The sequence below is a fragment of the Falco cherrug genome, chromosome 2 (assembly GCF_023634085.1).
Source record: "Falco cherrug isolate bFalChe1 chromosome 2, bFalChe1.pri, whole genome shotgun sequence".
NCBI lineage: Eukaryota > Metazoa > Chordata > Aves > Falconiformes > Falconidae > Falco > Falco cherrug.
In genome coordinates this window covers 21,680,309-21,697,152 of record NC_073698.1, presented here as the reverse complement: position 1 = coordinate 21,697,152, position 16,844 = coordinate 21,680,309, and the positions used below count along the sequence as shown (strand labels likewise).

At 43.4% G+C, this 16,844-nt stretch overlaps 2 protein-coding genes across 2 annotated transcripts in view; both read left to right on the top strand.

Annotated features, from left to right (window-relative positions):
* The first annotated feature begins 115 nt into the window (after positions 1–115).
* Positions 116–12,707, top strand: LOC102050309 (complement C1q and tumor necrosis factor-related protein 9A-like). The gene is made up of 5 exons (XM_005446506.3): positions 116–979; positions 2,091–2,170; positions 3,248–6,986; positions 9,726–9,788; positions 11,463–12,707. The coding sequence occupies exons 3-5, from the start codon at positions 6,821–6,823 to the stop codon at positions 12,266–12,268; spliced, it is 1,035 nt and encodes a 344-aa protein (XP_005446563.1). The 5' UTR covers positions 116–979; positions 2,091–2,170; positions 3,248–6,820; the 3' UTR covers positions 12,269–12,707.
* A 1,460-nt stretch (positions 12,708–14,167) lies between these two features.
* Positions 14,168–16,844, top strand: part of MIPEP (mitochondrial intermediate peptidase) — an 80,973-nt gene continuing 78,296 nt past the window's right edge. The window contains exon 1 of the mRNA XM_055701636.1: positions 14,168–14,394. Coding sequence (XP_055557611.1) covers positions 14,221–14,394 — 174 coding nt within the window. The 5' untranslated portion in view covers positions 14,168–14,220. The remainder of the gene's footprint in view (positions 14,395–16,844) is intronic.

Below are 16,844 nucleotides of genomic sequence, written 5' to 3'. Positions count from 1 at the left end.
GGGTTTTTTTTATTGTCTACAAAATATCCTTTGTGATGGAAAAATATGACAGTTGATATATTTATTTTATTATTTTAAAGCAAAAAATATCACATCATCCTCTCTTGGTTTTTCAGTAACAGCTACAGTACTTCCCAGCACACGTTCATTTTAACAACTACTAAACCTGATTCTAGGATTGAAGTCTTCACTGTTCCGACAAACCCCATCCTTGTTACTGTCCCAGCCACATGCATCTGTGATACCTTGTCCTGGCAGACAGCTCCCACAGTTCCCCTTGGAAGTAAACGCAAGTGCAGATTCTGTATTTTTAAAGCTCTTGTTAACAGAGGATGGTGACTTAAGTACTGGAGTTTAGGTAAGGAGAATTAAATACTATTTTCTTTGGAACAAAAGCAAAACCTTTTGAAAGGGTTCACCCAAAAGGGTTGTTCTGTAGGTGTGTGTGAACAGGCTTACGTGCCTGCTTGTTAGAGCAATGGGCAATGCTGCTGGAGATTCATTCATCTTAGTGCTCTGATTCAGGGAAGTGTTTCATTTTGCATTATTCCAGCAGAGCAAGGGACCACATCTGGAAGGCGTGCCTGTGTCCTTCCTGCTCAAGGTGATGGTAAAAATCATGTTTCACTGAGACACATTCACTTTTAACAAAATAACAAAATAATAAATTTAACAAAATTAGCTGAAATCTTTTGGTCAGAAATGCTTTGGCAAGTTCAAAAGCTGGCAGAATAGTTGGGTTTGCCATTTCTTTCCCTCTCCTTACAGTTTCCAAGCTCTTACCTCTCTTTCTTGGTTCACCTCAAAGCTGAGAGCTGCGGCTGCAGCAGGTTGTATGCTGAATGCTCCGGCAGCAGTGAAAGGCACAGTGAGCACTTGGTGAGGTGGATCAGATGACCAAAGCACATACCTTGGGCAAACACCGGAGCAGGATGTGATCAACAGGCTTTATAAGGAGCCTGCAATTCATCTGGCCATGGTGAGCTCATTTGTACGTTTTATTTCATGCTTTGGCAGTCAGGCTAAATCCTGTAGATCATTGTGCACCATCGGCTTTTAAGTTCTTTGAGAGCCTGATCTATCAGGTGGAGATTTAAGTTTGCACAGAAATGGCACTGCTTGTCTTGGTTTTTTGGTTTTTTTTTTTGTTGTTGGGTTTCGGTTTTGTTCTTTTTTTTTTGCTTGTTTGGGTTTTGTTTGTTTATTTGTTTTTAAGGATTTGGGCCTTTTTATGTTACAGTACCAAAAGAGAAGTGAGAAAGTCAGCAGTGGAAAACTGCACATCATGTACCCTGTAAGGAAAGCACAGAAATATTTAGTGTGCTTCTGAGTATTTTTCTAAATCCAGTTGCTCTAACTAGCTAGAGAACATGCAATTGTGAGAATATGTCAAAACTGTTATAAACTGTCAACACACTATGGCTTTTCTTAATCTTAGATCTGTGTTAGGTTTAGTTCACTGCAGTCAGAACTGACTTCTCGTTGTCCGGATGAGTATCTAGCACTGAGAACTCGTATACTGCCACTGTAAGATTAGGTATTTAGGCTCTGGCTTCAAAAAATGATGCGTGTGAGTGTGTATATGTGTGTGTTTGTACACATACATATTTATACATGCCCCCACACCCCCTTTATAGGTTCCATATGGCATCCCAGATAATGTCTCCGCTGGCACCTAAAGCAGGTTGTGCCTGACAAGTGATCCACACCCATCACACCCTCCCTCTGTTTATGCTACATCTTATATTTCTGTTGTGCATCTTGGTGGGGTGGGGAATGGGATGGGAATGGTTGGAAAGGAATGGGATAGGATGGTATTGAAGAGCACAAGACCTGGAAAAGGTTTTACCTGAATCATTTTATTGTAAGCCTTCTGGATGGGCCAGCAGCAATGATGGACAAACCACTCCACAGGCAAAAAAAGGCTGGAAGGTGTCTGCATCCCTGGAGCAGCGTCAGCAAAGCTCAGAAGGACAGATCTGAGAGGGCAGAGGTTAGCAGAGGAAGGAGCACCACTGCCCTTCAAGGGCTGGGTTTCACTCAGGAGAGACACACAAGATGATGTAGGATTTATTGACTGTTTCTTCCAGTGAATTTTGGAAATCTGAAAATGCTTCAGGGGGAAGGAAGAGCTCCAGATGCTTCTGAGGGACTTTGCTGGCAGAAGCAGGTACAGGCCAAATACTTCCTTGTTTCTGGCATCTAGGAAATAAGAAGACAGAAGGCCCGATACATACACTGAAGTGAACTGTCGGTAGGCATACTCACTCGGTACAGTTAATCTTGGCCTCTGCCTATGAGCGTAGCCCTGACTTTGGAGGTACTGACTCGTGAAGTACTGAAGAAGAATCTAGAAGGTGCTTTGTTAATAGGGTTGGGTGTATCTTCTTTTATTAACCATCCCTCTGGTGGTCGTTACCGCCATATTCAGCTCCTAACAAAGGTCATTTGCACAGCAATCAATCTAAAAAACCTCTGCACCTCCTGCCATTCAGATGCAATATTTTCTAAGAGCAAATGATGAGCTTTTGCTACTGTGTCATTATTTCCAAGCCATTATTCTGTGATGTGACAAGGCACACTAGAAAGTGGCTGACGGAAATGTTTGTCTTTAAGACCGTTCTTACAGCAGTTTTCTTGGTTCTCCGCTAAAAAAGTATCCATCTGCCCATCAGGGTAGAGTAACTAATGAATTATGTCATCCTCAGGACTGGGATAGACAGACAGTTACTGTTGTCATTGTAGAATTTTGGGTCAGTGTAAGGACCCTTGTGCCCCGGGAGGCCCTGCCGGTGGCCTGTCCCCAGGAGCCCCCACTGCCCCCGGTGCTGTCCCCCCAGAGTCACCGGCTGTCCCAGCACCCTGCAGCCAGGAAGGTTTGTCAATAAATCCAGGTTTTTCTGCATGGCAGGACAGATCACTGAGGGCACAGCAGTAAGCTAACAGGGTGAGCTAGCTTTTTTAATGACTCAAACTTTTGAAGTGTGAGAGGAAGCCAAGGCTAAGCAACCTTAGAAAAATTCAGATGGTGCCTAACGGGTGAAGAGAAAAGGAATTTGTCTCGCAGCACTCGTATCTTCTTCTCAATTAGCACAGCAGTGAGGCTAATTTGGCTACAGAAGTTCATTCAAGTAGAGCAGCTAATTGCTGCACACTGTCCTTCTTTTTCCTTAGAGCACGGTAAATGCGATGTCCCAGATACAAACCAGAGCACCATAACGCTTGCAATATTTTCTTATTACCACAGGGTGGTGGTGAAGACCTTAGTGGAAACTTCACTGCTCAGCCGTGCTGAGGACGCCTTATTTTACACACAGGCCATGCGTGTCATCTCTCTGCAGCCTGGGAACACCCTCAGACAGTTTTCAGTCACTTGCACCAACAGGGTGAGTTAAGGCCACTTCCTATAACACATTAACTCCTGTGACTATTGGTTTTATCCTTCACCGTTCATGATCAGCATTTAAGGAGATGATGATATGCTCAGTTGCTTTATTTTCACTAGTTTCAACAGTCCTGGTTTGAAAAAGAGAACTATAATTAAGTATCAAGTTATGGCTTCTTCAAATTTAGTTACCAATAATATGTAATTTAGTAGCACAATAGCTTTGACTGTTGCTTGAGTGGCTAGATGGGGAGCTTGCTAATTACACATGAAAAGCTCTCTTTGGCATTCAGTTTATTTACTTTAATTTGACCTCATTACTTCTTTTCCATAATTACCCAATAATTGTAATGCCACGTTAACAGCATTGTTATTTTTAATTTCTGTAGTCTTTTTGTCCCTAATGCCGTTGTAAATTGCTTCATACAGAAACTAACTTTATTACATGTTTTTCCAGCACAGTAATGGTATGAGACATGCCTTCCAGCCTACAAACCAACCAGGCTGTCAACGGGTAACATTTGTGTAATGTATTTGTATAATGGAGGAAAATCAAAGATTTATTAATGCATTTTAACAATTTTCTTTCATGTAACAGTGATAAAATCCAAAGTACAGAGCGCTTCGGCTTAATATTGGAATAAATAGGAAGATTCCAGTTTAAACCTCTGTTTTAATTATTTAACAGCTCTCAAAACTAAATCACTGACCTTTGAGAATTTAGTGACCAAACAAGTGCTTGTCCTCAAAGCACGTATTTGAAGCGTGAATTCCTTTACATGTAGCTTTTATACCCTGGTTACAGATGCCCAAGAACACTGCAAGTATGAAGTGAATGAGGTAAGACCAAAGATCCTATATATCTGATAATGGTGGTGATGATGATGATGATATTGATGTTGTCAGCTGATGGAAAGGAGTGCATGTGTGGGGACCAACTCTCTATTCTTTAGGCAAGAAACACTCCCTTAGACAACTGGGAATGGGGTTTTGTGCCAGTGGACAAGGGCTATCAGACTTCTCCATGGGATGCACCATATCCTAACAGCATCACACAGAGCACTTCTTCCTTTTGCACTTCTCTGGAGTCCTTTGACTAAGGCAGCAAATGTTTATATAGCTCAGAAGTAGCAAACGTTTAATCTGTTTTCATCTTTCTTTAGTGCCAAACAGCAGCAGCAGACAAAGCAGGATTTTGCTGGTGGGTGATCAAACATCTCCCTGTAGATCATTGGCAAAGGCACCATACATCACATATCCAATAACTGTGGCAAAATGGGGAACTTTTCTGAAGAGAGGATTAAAAGATTAAGGAATGTGTCCCAAAATCAAGGTCTTCCTCTATAAATCAAGTTAAAAAAATATTTAGATCTAATATTGCTAACAGGGGGTAATTATTGAAAACATACTAGTCCCTCTACATGGTATTTGGATGCATTCTTTCCTAAGACTGAGAAATGGTAGTGAAGAAATTAAACAGAAGACATTATCTTTTCAGTTGATGATAGTTAATATTTCAATTTAGTATTCAGATCTCAGTATTAAGTTCTTATTAATGAAAGAACCAATTCAAAAGCCGATTATGTAAAATCTATTCATTCTATCACTTTTGCCTGTATAAGTACTTAACCTATACAGCCCAAGCTTCTATGCAATACGGATTTATGAATATTAATTCCAAAAAAATGAGCATTAATTTTGTTGCTATTTGATTTTTGTTCCTAAGTCTAATCTCTTCCCATTAATTGCTCTTACACTCACTTAAACCAGTTGTGTCTAGAATTAAGTATTAACGTATATCAGTGGGCCTATATTAAAAGACGTTATATAGGAGGGACACTGTAATGAAAGGAGAAATATAAGCTGGACTTTAAGTAAGTTACATGAAGGGGTAGAACCAGACTAAAGGTTTGTTTTTGCCAAAAACCTCTCTTACTTGATCCCTCACATCTTTGCCCTCACTCTGTTCCAGCTCTGACTCCCTCTGAGGTCATTCAATTTATTAACCCAGTAGATGACTAACTCCAATTAAAAAAAAAAAAAAAAAAAAAGAGAGAGAGAGAAAAAGATGATTGCTCTGTGCTGAATTAGGGGCTGAATTGCCCTAATTCACCTCCTGTGGCACCACAGTCAGCTCCTGGGAGATGAGAGGCACAACTATGTAATCACAAGTAGGTGCAGGGAGAAATGTGGATGGAGAAGTGGGCATTAAGACCTCTGCTTCTTCTTGGTTATGAACTGTTTGACTGGCCCAGTTATATTATTTTTCCCTTAAGAAGCTGTTAGGTACTGGGTTATTAATGGCCAACACTGACTAAAGATTGGAGATCAGAAAGAAGGGTTTTCTTACAGACTCTAAATACATAACATCCCATTTGGCTGGAAGGCTTTGAAATGGGAAAGAGGAAGATGGAAGATGTAGATGGGCTTCTGCACGGCTCTGAAAAGCAGAAAGGGGCATGAAATAGCTTCATTTTGGGCACAGTTCTGGCTAGAGGAGTATACAAAGAGTTCTGAACAAGGAGAATGCCTGTATGTTATGTAAGCAAAACAGCAGCTCAGAGAAACAGGACATTGTATGAATCCTTGTGTATGAACGTGGGATCACTAGTCCTGCCTGAATCACCCCCCACCAAGAACTGAAATTTCGACTATTGATTTAGGCTCAGGACAGCAACATTATTATTAGCTTGATTCCCTGTAGACTTGCCAGGTGTTTCACAGGTTTGGTTGGAGTAAGACAGGTCACTGGAAGTTCTTCAGCATATAGCTGCTGCATCTGTATATTCTTTGCTGGGGGGTGAAGAAAAAAAAGATCACTTTTGCCCAAGTTGCCTTTTAATGTGGGTTAAGTTCAGGCAAATCTATGAAATATGGGCTTTGTCAATGCACTCATGGTTTAAATAGAACAGTGTGAAACTCTATGGGATGCACTGAGCTGTTGTTTTCTTGTTTGCTGGATAGATCCTGAGGATATCAAGGGCAGCTCTAAACCTCCCCAGAGCTTTTGTGACTTTCACCTGCTCACCATCTACCTGCATCAAAATTCCCTTTTGCAGAGTCACTTATTTCCACCAGTCATACTGCATAAGAAAATATGAATCAGAACCTGATGCTCCAAATCACAGGGAATTAAGGAGTATTTTAAATTGTGTAAAGCTGAGTTAATGTTTCAAATATATAATGACACTGTGTCTGGTATTCCCATTAAATTATTACTTGAAATAGCACTCTGTAGTCTCCAGGACTGTACTTGATGCTATAGAGAGACCTATAAATAAAACAAAACAAAACAAAACAATAGACATGGTGAAAACCCATTTCCTTTTTTTTTTGTCCCTCCACCACCCTCCATCCCCTTCTAAGGTAGACTTAGATAGATGTACTTTTGCTTTCTTAAATCTTTCAGCCGAAATCATATAACCTATGTAAAGAATGAAAAGCTGGATTATACTGCTGGCTATTGTGGTCAGCACGACAGAAACACAAAACCAGGACGTCTGTACCCAAGGGTATCCTGGCATCCCCGGCAATCCTGGGCACAATGGCATACCTGGTCGTGATGGACGTGATGGTCCAAAAGGCGACAAGGGAGATACAGGTACTATGTTCAGAATAAATGATTTCATGTAGCAAGTGCAATGCCATTCATTCCCAAAGTTGTCTGTAGTCGCTCTGCATTAATGGGATTATTCTGCCTAGCCTTCAGAAAACATTTTGGATGTTTGTCATTTACTTGTTTGAAAACGGAAATATAAAGACGTAATAATGAAAGCAAGATAGCTAATACTATGGAGAGGTTAGGTCCGTGGGATAAAACCAAAAGAACAAAGACTTTACCTTCTATTTTGGAAGTATTTTCATGTTTATTTGAAAATTTTAAAGCCTGTAAACCTACTCCTACATCTTTAAGATAGCAACTATATTTCTGTAAAAAGCTTCAAGCCCAGTAGAATATAAACAAACCAACAACTGATACCTTGTTCAGTGCAATAAGAAGTGTGCAGCGGTAAGATTTCTTTCTTACCTAAATTTAACATTCATAGGACTTGCTTCTGAGCGTGCCTACTTGCTGTAACTCTAGAGCCGCTAGAGGAAGTTCAGGAATGGAGACTGTTGAAAAACAGTGTAGGATTTGTGTCTCCTCTAACAGGCTACGATAGAGATATGGTGTGATACTGAAGACAGACGTGATCTGCTCAGCATCCTAAAGCTAGTAATTCCCACAGTACTTTAAGCCTCAGCTGCCTTTTGCATCCATGCTGGAATAGCAAGGCCAGGGTTGCACAAGGTAATAAATCTGTGGGCATGTGGAAATATAACACCTCAGCTGAAGTGTCAATCCCAGAATGCAAGGCACAGGACAAGTGTATATTTGCCACTTCAAATTTGTTCACAAAATCTGGGGGGAAAACTCTTCCCCAACAGGCTTTATGTTAGGTCAGCTATTGTGTGGCATTGTGCAGGTAGTGTTATGGCTTAATGCATAAACCCATCACAAACAACGTTATTGTGGGCCTGGCTAACTCAGCTGCACAAATCAACCTGGATCAAACTTGTACTTACCAGAGGAATCCTTCTACCAAGTGCTGATGTTAAGGATTGTGAATCACAGCTCTTTTCAGCGGAGTATATAATCTAGTACATAAACCAAACTTGACATCAACAGTCTAAGATAAATTAACTTAAAATGTGCTGAAGTGTTTTATTATGTCTTTCAAGCTAGCGGAAAGGTCTGCCTTTAACAGACTGGGTTGCTAAGCTAATGAATCACCTACTCCACCAGAGAAGTATATGCGTCTGCAGACAGTGTAGGCTGCTGAATCGGTGTTGAAGATGTAGTTTGATGTGTGGTTCTTTGATGGCTGTGCTGGCATAGGTGGGATCCTCTACCAGATATTTCTCCTACCACTTGACTCTCCTCTCTTACACACCACACTGTTTGTGTGGCTACACAGTAAATTAGATCTGCTGAAACATAACCAGCACTTATAATTTGGGCACTGAAGATTTATTCACTGCTTACGGCCTGCCCTGGGCCACTGAAAGACAGGTCTACCCACCTAGGTATTTACCTCAATGATTCTAAAGAGTTACTTCAAACTCCTTTCTTTGTGAGATGATTTAGAGCTCTCTGCCAAGCAACCACTTACATGCTCCTGCTTTCAGTGCCCTAACCTGGCTAAAACAAAAATCTTTTAAAATCTAGAAACAAACAAAAAAATATCCATTAGCTTCTTAATAGGCACATACAATTAGCTGCTGCCTTTTTCTTTATGCAGGGGTCCAGGAAAGTCTGAAAAGTGGAAAATCTAGAGCTTACTTTATTTTCATTAATCTTATAAATGTCCTCACTTTTCTCCATTGAGTTATCACATGATATCACTCATTTCCAATAAAGTCCCCAACCTGTTTTCCTAAATCAAGCTATTATGATGACTATACTGACTATTCTTCAAGCAAATTGGGATGACTGTACCATTCCTTAGAGTCTATGTTTATACTGTATGTACATACACCTTCGCAGTTAAATACATGAGACTTAGTTTTGTTCCTTACCAAGCCAATGAAAATTCAGCAGATGCTGGACTGTGCCCATTGTGCAGAAAACTGCTAAAGAACTCTTCTCCAGTCCATATGGCTGGAGACCTACTCTTGGAATATGGTTACATCCAAACTACCAACTTTTTCCTTCTGTTCTGTTGTGTTCTGGATGCAGATCCAGGTATTTGTTCACACACCTCCTGGTCACCTGTGATGTTACTACAAAAATGACTTATAGAATTGTTCTCTTTAGAGCAGTGGAAAGTCCGTGCCATGATAGGTACGGGGATCAAGAGTGTGAATGCCTTCCTTAGACCTACAGGCAATATTATTCCACTGTAATGTTTCATTACGATTGGCCAAACTTCTTCAGATGTCTCTTCTTGAGAGAGGAGTTTACCATTGTTTCACCGCTAGGCTTCCTGTCCCTGCAAAGCTTCTTGCTGAATGTGGCTTCCTCACTCCTTTTCCTGCTGGTGTATCTTCCATGGATGGAGGCAACAACAGGACAAGAATTTTTACACTGGTGGTCCTGGCCAGGGTATAGCTCCTCTACATATCTCAATAACACACCACTTCATGCCAAGGATTCCCTCTGTCTCAAAAAAGCACCATCCTCAAGCAGAGTTTCTGTGCTCTCTGTCAATTTATCCATAAGAGAAAAGTACCAGCAGTGGCACCCACTAGAAGTCAGTGTTTAGCCAGGCTTGAAAAGGAACGATTAGAGAAGAATTCACCCCGAGTTTTCTGGTAACTTAATTGTTTAATGAAAATCTGCTTTTCTGTTCTGCACTAGGTGAAGCAGGACTTCCTGGCAGTCCAGGAAAAGATGGTGCAAATGGAGAAAAAGGCGAACGAGGTCAGAGAAGATGTGTTTCTATTTAATATTTGTCGGTCAACTGCTGTCCTTGTGTTTGTGAGCACTAGATGTGCTATGTACCTTCTAGCTGCAGCGAAAATACCACAAAGGTTAAAACACCTTCTCCCAGAAGTAGTAGAGGCTGTACAAATATGTGGACAATACAAGAGGAATTTGCCACCTCCAATTATCCCACTGCCTCTGATGCCCTACAACTTGTTCACTCAGCTTGTTATCCTACCTTTCCGATCTCTGATCCTTTCGTCAGTTGCTGAGGAAGACAGCGCATCTGCAGCTACCTTAAGAAAGTGAGGCTCTTGTAGCTCAGGAGGGAGACTTCTAAAAGAAATTGTAGAAGACACAAATTATACACCTAAAAATACAGTAGATCGTGTATACTTCACCTGTTTAGCCAACATGCATATGCAGCATGTCTCCTGTGTCAGACAGATGTACATGTGCAAAGTGACATGCATACACGCAGGGAGTCAGCCATCAGTGGGTCAAGAGGCATCACATCATTCTGCAGAAATTCAGTAACTCTGAGATGCTGGACTTGTGTATCCTTAGAGTAATTGTACACAGACAATGTATATATCCAAAAGCATGGAAGCCTGCCAAAGACAGTGTCCAGGCTGTCCAAAATCCTGAAGCTGACCCTGAGAAATAACACACAGTATATGCATTGCATGGCAGTAACTACAAGCTGCTCTACTCCCCTCAGAATTTTCTCCAGCCTATTAGAAACAACCCCAGTCCTGGAAGGAGCATGAGATATGAGACCACAAATATTGTTTAAAATTACTAGAAGTACCTCTTTTTCCTGTACCCTTGTCCTGATGGACCTGTGCTGCTTTTCCTAGACGTTCATCATACAATCTCACCTAGTTTCAGTTCACTGCTGCTGTTAAATATTCTCAATTGTAAATTGAGAACAGTAAACTGTAAATACACCATTATTCCTAACATCAGAAGCCAGAGGCTCTTATGCAGAAATTATCAGCTCTTTTTCTGATTAATAGAGTATACGATCATTATGATGCCTTTTGCCTAACAACTGCTAACATGCCCTTCACATCATGAGACCTTCACCATCAAACCCTTTTGCAGCAATCAGAGGATGTTCAAATGATTTGAGCTTCAGCCCAAGAGTGGATGTAGGATAAATGGAGCATGTGGTAGCAAATAACAGGACAAAAAGCATTTAGTTGCACTGCAGTAGCAATCTAGGTAACCCAAGCAAAGTTATGTCATGCAGAAATTATACAGACACATGGCAAGCAAGTTCTGGGTATTGTCCAAACAGAGCCTTGCTCTGATTAAATTGTGAACCATCTCCCTTGTTCTGTATACCAAAGATTGGAAACAAGTGTCTGGACAGATGCTGCTTGTGCCTGAGATGTTGTAAGCTGTGAGTGCTACTGTCAGCCTGTAGACAAATCATACCTTCCTTTCTTTGAGCTTATTCTTGCTGCTCTCAGACAGAGCACCAGTTTTTTAACACAATAGCAGGTTCTTCAGATGTTATGCTTATCCTGCACTTAAATGTATGATAAATTGTATGTACAGTGGTGACACACCTACACGTATGTGTTCCTGCTGAAACTCATGTTGTGCCCCACTAATCCAGTAGATCACAAGAAAGTGTCTTTGTTTTTTCTCTCTTTTGTTTAGGAGCCAATGGGACTGTTGAAGAGAAGGGGAACAAAGGAGATAAAGGAGAAAGAGGACGACCTGGGAAACTGGGACCAAAAGGAATTATAGGGTCAGTGGGTTATAAAGGTCAGAAGGGAGAGCTGGGACTGCAAGGACAAAAGGGGTTAAAAGGAGACATTGGGCCCATTGGTCCAAAAGGGACAAAGGGTGAAATCGGCCATCCTGGAAAAGTTGGTTTCCCAGGGCCAATTGGCCCAACTGGTAATCCAGGTCCTAAAGGTAATACTGGAGATCTGGGGCCACAGGGTAATCCAGGAGTTCAGGGGGAAAGAGGCTTGAAAGGAGACAGAGGAGATAAGGGGAACGTGGGTGCCCCAGGAGTCCTGCCAAGGAGTGCTTTCAGTGTTGGCCTTACGATTGCCACCAAATTTCCCCCTCCGAATCGCCCAATCAAGTTTGACAAGGTGCTGTATAATAGTCTAAACGACTACAACCTAGTTACTGGTAAATTCATCTGCAAATACCCCGGTGTTTACTATTTCACCTACCACATCACTGTCTACTCAAGGAATGTGCGAGTAGCTCTAGTTAAAAATGGCATCAAGATGTTGCACACAATGGACAGGTACCAGGGTGGAGAGGACCAGGCCTCAGGAGCCACCATCCTTGAGCTACAGGGGGGAGATGAGGTGTGGCTGCAGGCTCACCAAGGAGAGACTTTCAACGGGCTGTTTGCAGATGCTGATGATGATACCACCTTCTCTGGGTTCCTCCTATTCAGCACCTCCGACCCACTAGAGCTGCTGCCATCACCTGCCCTGTAACTCCACATTATTGTGAATGGTGTACACCTGTGTCCTTCAGCCCTCCCTAATAAAGTTGTTATCTGCTGGCTAATTTCTCCTGGATTCAACAGAAAACAGTGAGCATCCAGGGAGGTATGTCGAGGGCTGAAAGGGACCTGTAGGACTGCAGGGCAGGACAGGACCAGCTAGGCATCTCCCTAAAACCTGAGTACTTTTTTTTCACTGAAGTCATCACAGCAGGAAGGTGTAGGATCACGCTACTTGTATCTGTAGGAAACCAGGCCTTGTTCTGCACACAGCGGCTCGTTGCACAACTTGGTGTGCTGAAGTTCTCATAACCAGCTGCTGAAACAGAGCTCGGGGCTTCAGACTCATATGCAGAAGAGTTTGAAATAAATGCCTTCTTGTCCCAGTCACAAGGTGCTGGGTGTTTACTTATTAAACTCACATAATCTGCTGCTGTCTGCTTTCTTTTTAGAATTCAAAACAAAATAAAAATCCCAATGTGCACAAACTTTTTATGGCTGTAGTCGCAGGACAGTTGTTTTCAGGAATGGCTTCTGCACAAGAGAGGACAAGTCTTCTGAATCTACAGCACTGGGCTTGCCACGTTACTGGTTTGGTGACTTACTGTAGTTACACAGGGGTGCACTGACCAGTTCTGAAGGACAAATGTTTTAAAAGAAAGTGGTTCCAGGTTCTGGAGTTGTGAAATGTGCGTCCCTATTATAATGTATAAACATTGGGCAGCAGCTTACATCTTTCTAGGTGACATGTGTAAATGGACTTGAAATTTGGTTGGGTGGTTTTTTGGGTTTTTTTGGGTTTTTTTTTTCATCCAACCATTTCAAAATAGTTTTTAATCTTGGAATTAGCGTAGTTTGGTACCTCCACAGGGGCTGCTTGCTCTGTGGCACAAGTTTCGTTGCAATTGGGTGGATTTGACAGTTTTAAATATGGTTCTTGGCTCTCCGTGTGGCCAAAAGGTCTGATGCAGAGCGGGATGGTGTGAGGGGAGGAAGCTCCTTCTGGTGTGGGCAGATACTCGGTGAGGGTGCACAAATACAGCACGATGCTGCTCTACTGCAGAATTAGGTGGTGCTAAACAAATTCTCCCAAATGAACCATAAACCTTAATTGACACTGAAGCAGACATGCTGGAGAACTGGCCAAGAGATATTTCATGTGCCATAAAACTAATGTCTGTGAATTTTCTCAGAATTTTTTTATTTTTTTTCCCTTTTCACCTAAAACTGGAAAATATAACAAAAGACGCTGGTAAGTCTCACTCCCTCCCCATAGAGAGTAAAGCAGAGATGCTGATGGACAGGGGCCAGCGTCCTGAAATGCAGCAGGAGCGGGAGGCTGGATCCTGGGGCCCGGCTTCTCGCCCCCCCTCAGGCGGCAGGGGGTCCCCACAGCCGTCGAATCGAACGCATGGATCACAGCCCAGCACCAACAGGCGAGGGGGGCTTCTTGAGGGAGCTGAATTACAGCTGGGGACACACTAGAGCAGTAAGGCAGCCGGAAGGGCTACGTGAGTTTTAAAGGAAGAGGAGATTTTCCCGCCTCTAAGCCACAGGCCGTGAGTTTGCGTCGTAGAAGCACCTGGGCCAAAGAGCGCTTTGCAGCCGACCTCGGGCTAACTGGGAAGCACATGTGGGGAATGCCGGCCGGCACTGGGCCCCCCACTCACTGCCAGGACGCCCCCGCTGCCCACCCACCCGCTCCGCCCCTTCCACGCAGCGCCGGGCCGGGCCGCAGCCGCTCGCAGCGGGCGGGAGGCGGCGCAGGAGCCGGGCGGGCGGCAGGGAGCCCCGCCTCCCTCCGCGCTGTGACGGCCGGCGCTGCAGCTCTTCCCCTTCCCCCCCCCCCCTCCTCCTCCCGCTCTCCTCCCCCCTCGGCCCGGGCGTGGGGAGGTCGCCGCCCAGCCGTGTGCGCCGGGGCCTGTTGCCGGGACCCATTCCGCCATGCTGGCCGGCTGCCGGCGGGCGCTGCCGGCGGCGCTGGGCCGGGCGCTGCGGGGCCTGGCGGCGGGGCCGGGCTGCCGGGCCGTCAGCACCAGCTGGTCCCCGGTGGGCGCCGCCTTCGATGCGAAGCAGCAAGGGCAGCCGCTGCGCGGCGGCGCGGTGGGAGGGAAGACGGTGAGCGGCGGGCGGGGAAGGGCCTGAGGCGGGCAGCAGCGGCCTAGGCCGCCTTGCGCTTTGCTTCACTTGCGTGTAATTTTTTATTTTGAAACTTTTAAATGGTGTTGGTGGGGACAGCCAGGCAGTTACCAGAGGGTTAGGCGGTTACATCTTCATAAGGCTTTGGTTTGGTTCTAATGAACCGAAAACATTCTGTCTTCTGGGCACACTGGGAGTTTGAAAATCACGGCCTTGTTTGTTGCACCATTTGCTTTGAGCGTCAACAGAGACCATATATATATATATATATATATATTTGGTGTATATGTATGCAGTATCCTTTCCATTCCTAGCTCCAACCTGATTGTGGCTTTTTGCACCTGTCAGTGCCACAGAACTGGTTGGACTGCTGGCATCCTCTCGCCTGGACACCATTCGGTTGCTTGTGGCAGAAAAGCGTTTGTTTGCTGGGTTGGTGACACTCAGGCCTTTTGCCTTAATTCTTTTTAGGGTGAATCGGATACGTTTGTTAATGGGAATCCTGGGACTCTCATTGAGTTCCTGGACAGCATAAGATGTGTACCTCCAGTGGCACAGCGCGTGCAGAATGCTTACATCTGTAAAATCCGGGTGTTAGTCTGCTGACTCACCTGTCCCTACCATGGTGCCCAGGCTGGTGAAGCTGTCAAATGCTGGGACTAAAGGATTGAGGACAAATCTGACCTCTATTTATCATCTAGCACTTGTTTGGGAAACTTCCTCTGGGTCTTCTTCCTCTACAAGCACACTAGTGTAAGTCTTGCTCCAGGAAATAATCCAATTACATTTTGTGCATTTACCTGGTCTAGGGAATGAGTTCTGGATTTGCTTGGCCCACAGAGAGGATGTAGAGTTCTTTGGGAGCAGACATGCATATTTCAGGCTTGCAAAGAGCCAAGTTTTTAGAGCTAGAGTGTAAATGTTGAGGCAAAGCAAAGACAGTGATGCTGCAGCCATGCAGCCTCACTGTTGAAGAGCACAGAGACCTGGACCAGGCTTCCTTTCTTTGTGATTTTAAATTTTTTTGTGTCAAACTTGGTGTCATATGGAAGAGTTGCTCCATGGCTAATTTATCTCTTAAGAGGAGATGCTTCCTGTTCATCAAGGACTACATGTGCAGGAGGAGCTCACTTGGGAAGATGAATGGGTGATGCAGGGCAGCAGGAAGGCCAGGAGCTCTCTGGGACATTGCAGGACACTGCATCAGCTGGCCGAGGATCTGAGTGAAGGGGCAATTTTGAGTCTTTTATACAGCAAGCATTATTGAAGGGTGGTGTGGTACATGTATATTTAAGTTTGTGTGTGTGTACACATGTATATATATAAAAAGTATCTATTTCAGTGCAGTTCCTGTTTCCAAATAATAAATGGGAATTCTGAGCAAAGGGTTGCTGTCTTAAGAGTGGCCAGCTTATAGAAAGAGCATTAGGAAAAGAAAAGCAGTTTTAGCAAGAGCAACAAAAAGAAAATAGGAAAAAAAGCAACTCAGAATGTCCCAAATGCTTACTTCCGGTGTTACTTTTGCTTCAGAATATATACTTTTACAGACAAGCTGTCAATTGGAAGCTTTTAATTTCATTTGGATAAATAATTGTAAGCTGTATGCAAACCTGCAACTGCCTGCTATAATACAAAGTTTGCAGAAGGTGCATTGTAAAGTGACTGCCCTGCAGATTTTCAAATCAAGATTGTGATTTTTAGATGCTGAAGTTAAATTTGGGAAGGGATGGTTGTTGTGTGAAATCATGTACTTTGCACTGTTATGTGTTGTAGTTAGGAGGTAAAGAGATGCTCATGTTACAGTTAGGCAGTTACAAAGGGGCTGCATTGCTTGCAGAGATGCTGTTTAATCTTAAATGAATTTTTTTTACTGTTGTGGGTCTGTATCATGGAACTTCTCTAGCAGGTAGTGTTAGCCATTTTGGCTGACCAAAATTGGTAGGACCTCTTTAACTTTCTTCCAGCAAATGCAGGATGTGACTGCTGCCTGTGTCTGTCCTGCCCAAGTCAGTGTGTTTGCCCTGCCTTGTTGGACAGGGCCAGGTTTGGTAAGAGCTTCAGGTATAAAACTGTTCTTTCTGTAAAATTTTTGAGTTGTTGCTGATAATTCCTTTGAGATCTGCTTCCAGTATTTGGAACTCATATAATGAGCCTGAGACAACTGTCCTGTTGCCTGCAATTTGTTGATATCTAGGGTTGCCGGCCAACTCATTCACTGTTTTGACACTCCTGCTTAGTCCTCACATTCCTTGATTAGTCTCTTTTGCTTCAGAGGGATGATTTTCCTTCATTTCAAAACATAATTAGACTTCCTATGATTTTTCTGGTGCCCATGCTTTGGAAGTGAGATAAAAAATGCTTTGAGAAAAGGATGGTATAGGAGGTTACAGGGTAGGAGAGTTTGTGAGGATTTGATGTCGAACTCTTAA

Bases quoted from the DNA above. Each gene is read 5' to 3' on its own strand.
- LOC102050309 (XM_005446506.3), top strand. From the start codon at position 6,821: ATGAAAAGCTGGATTATACTGCTGGCTATTGTGGTCAGCACGACAGAA. The intron at 6,987-9,725 runs GTACTATGTTCA...GTTCTGCACTAG, and splicing joins AGGCGACAAGGGAGATACAG to GTGAAGCAGGACTTCCTGGC. The intron at 9,789-11,462 runs GTCAGAGAAGAT...TCTTTTGTTTAG, and splicing joins TGGAGAAAAAGGCGAACGAG to GAGCCAATGGGACTGTTGAA.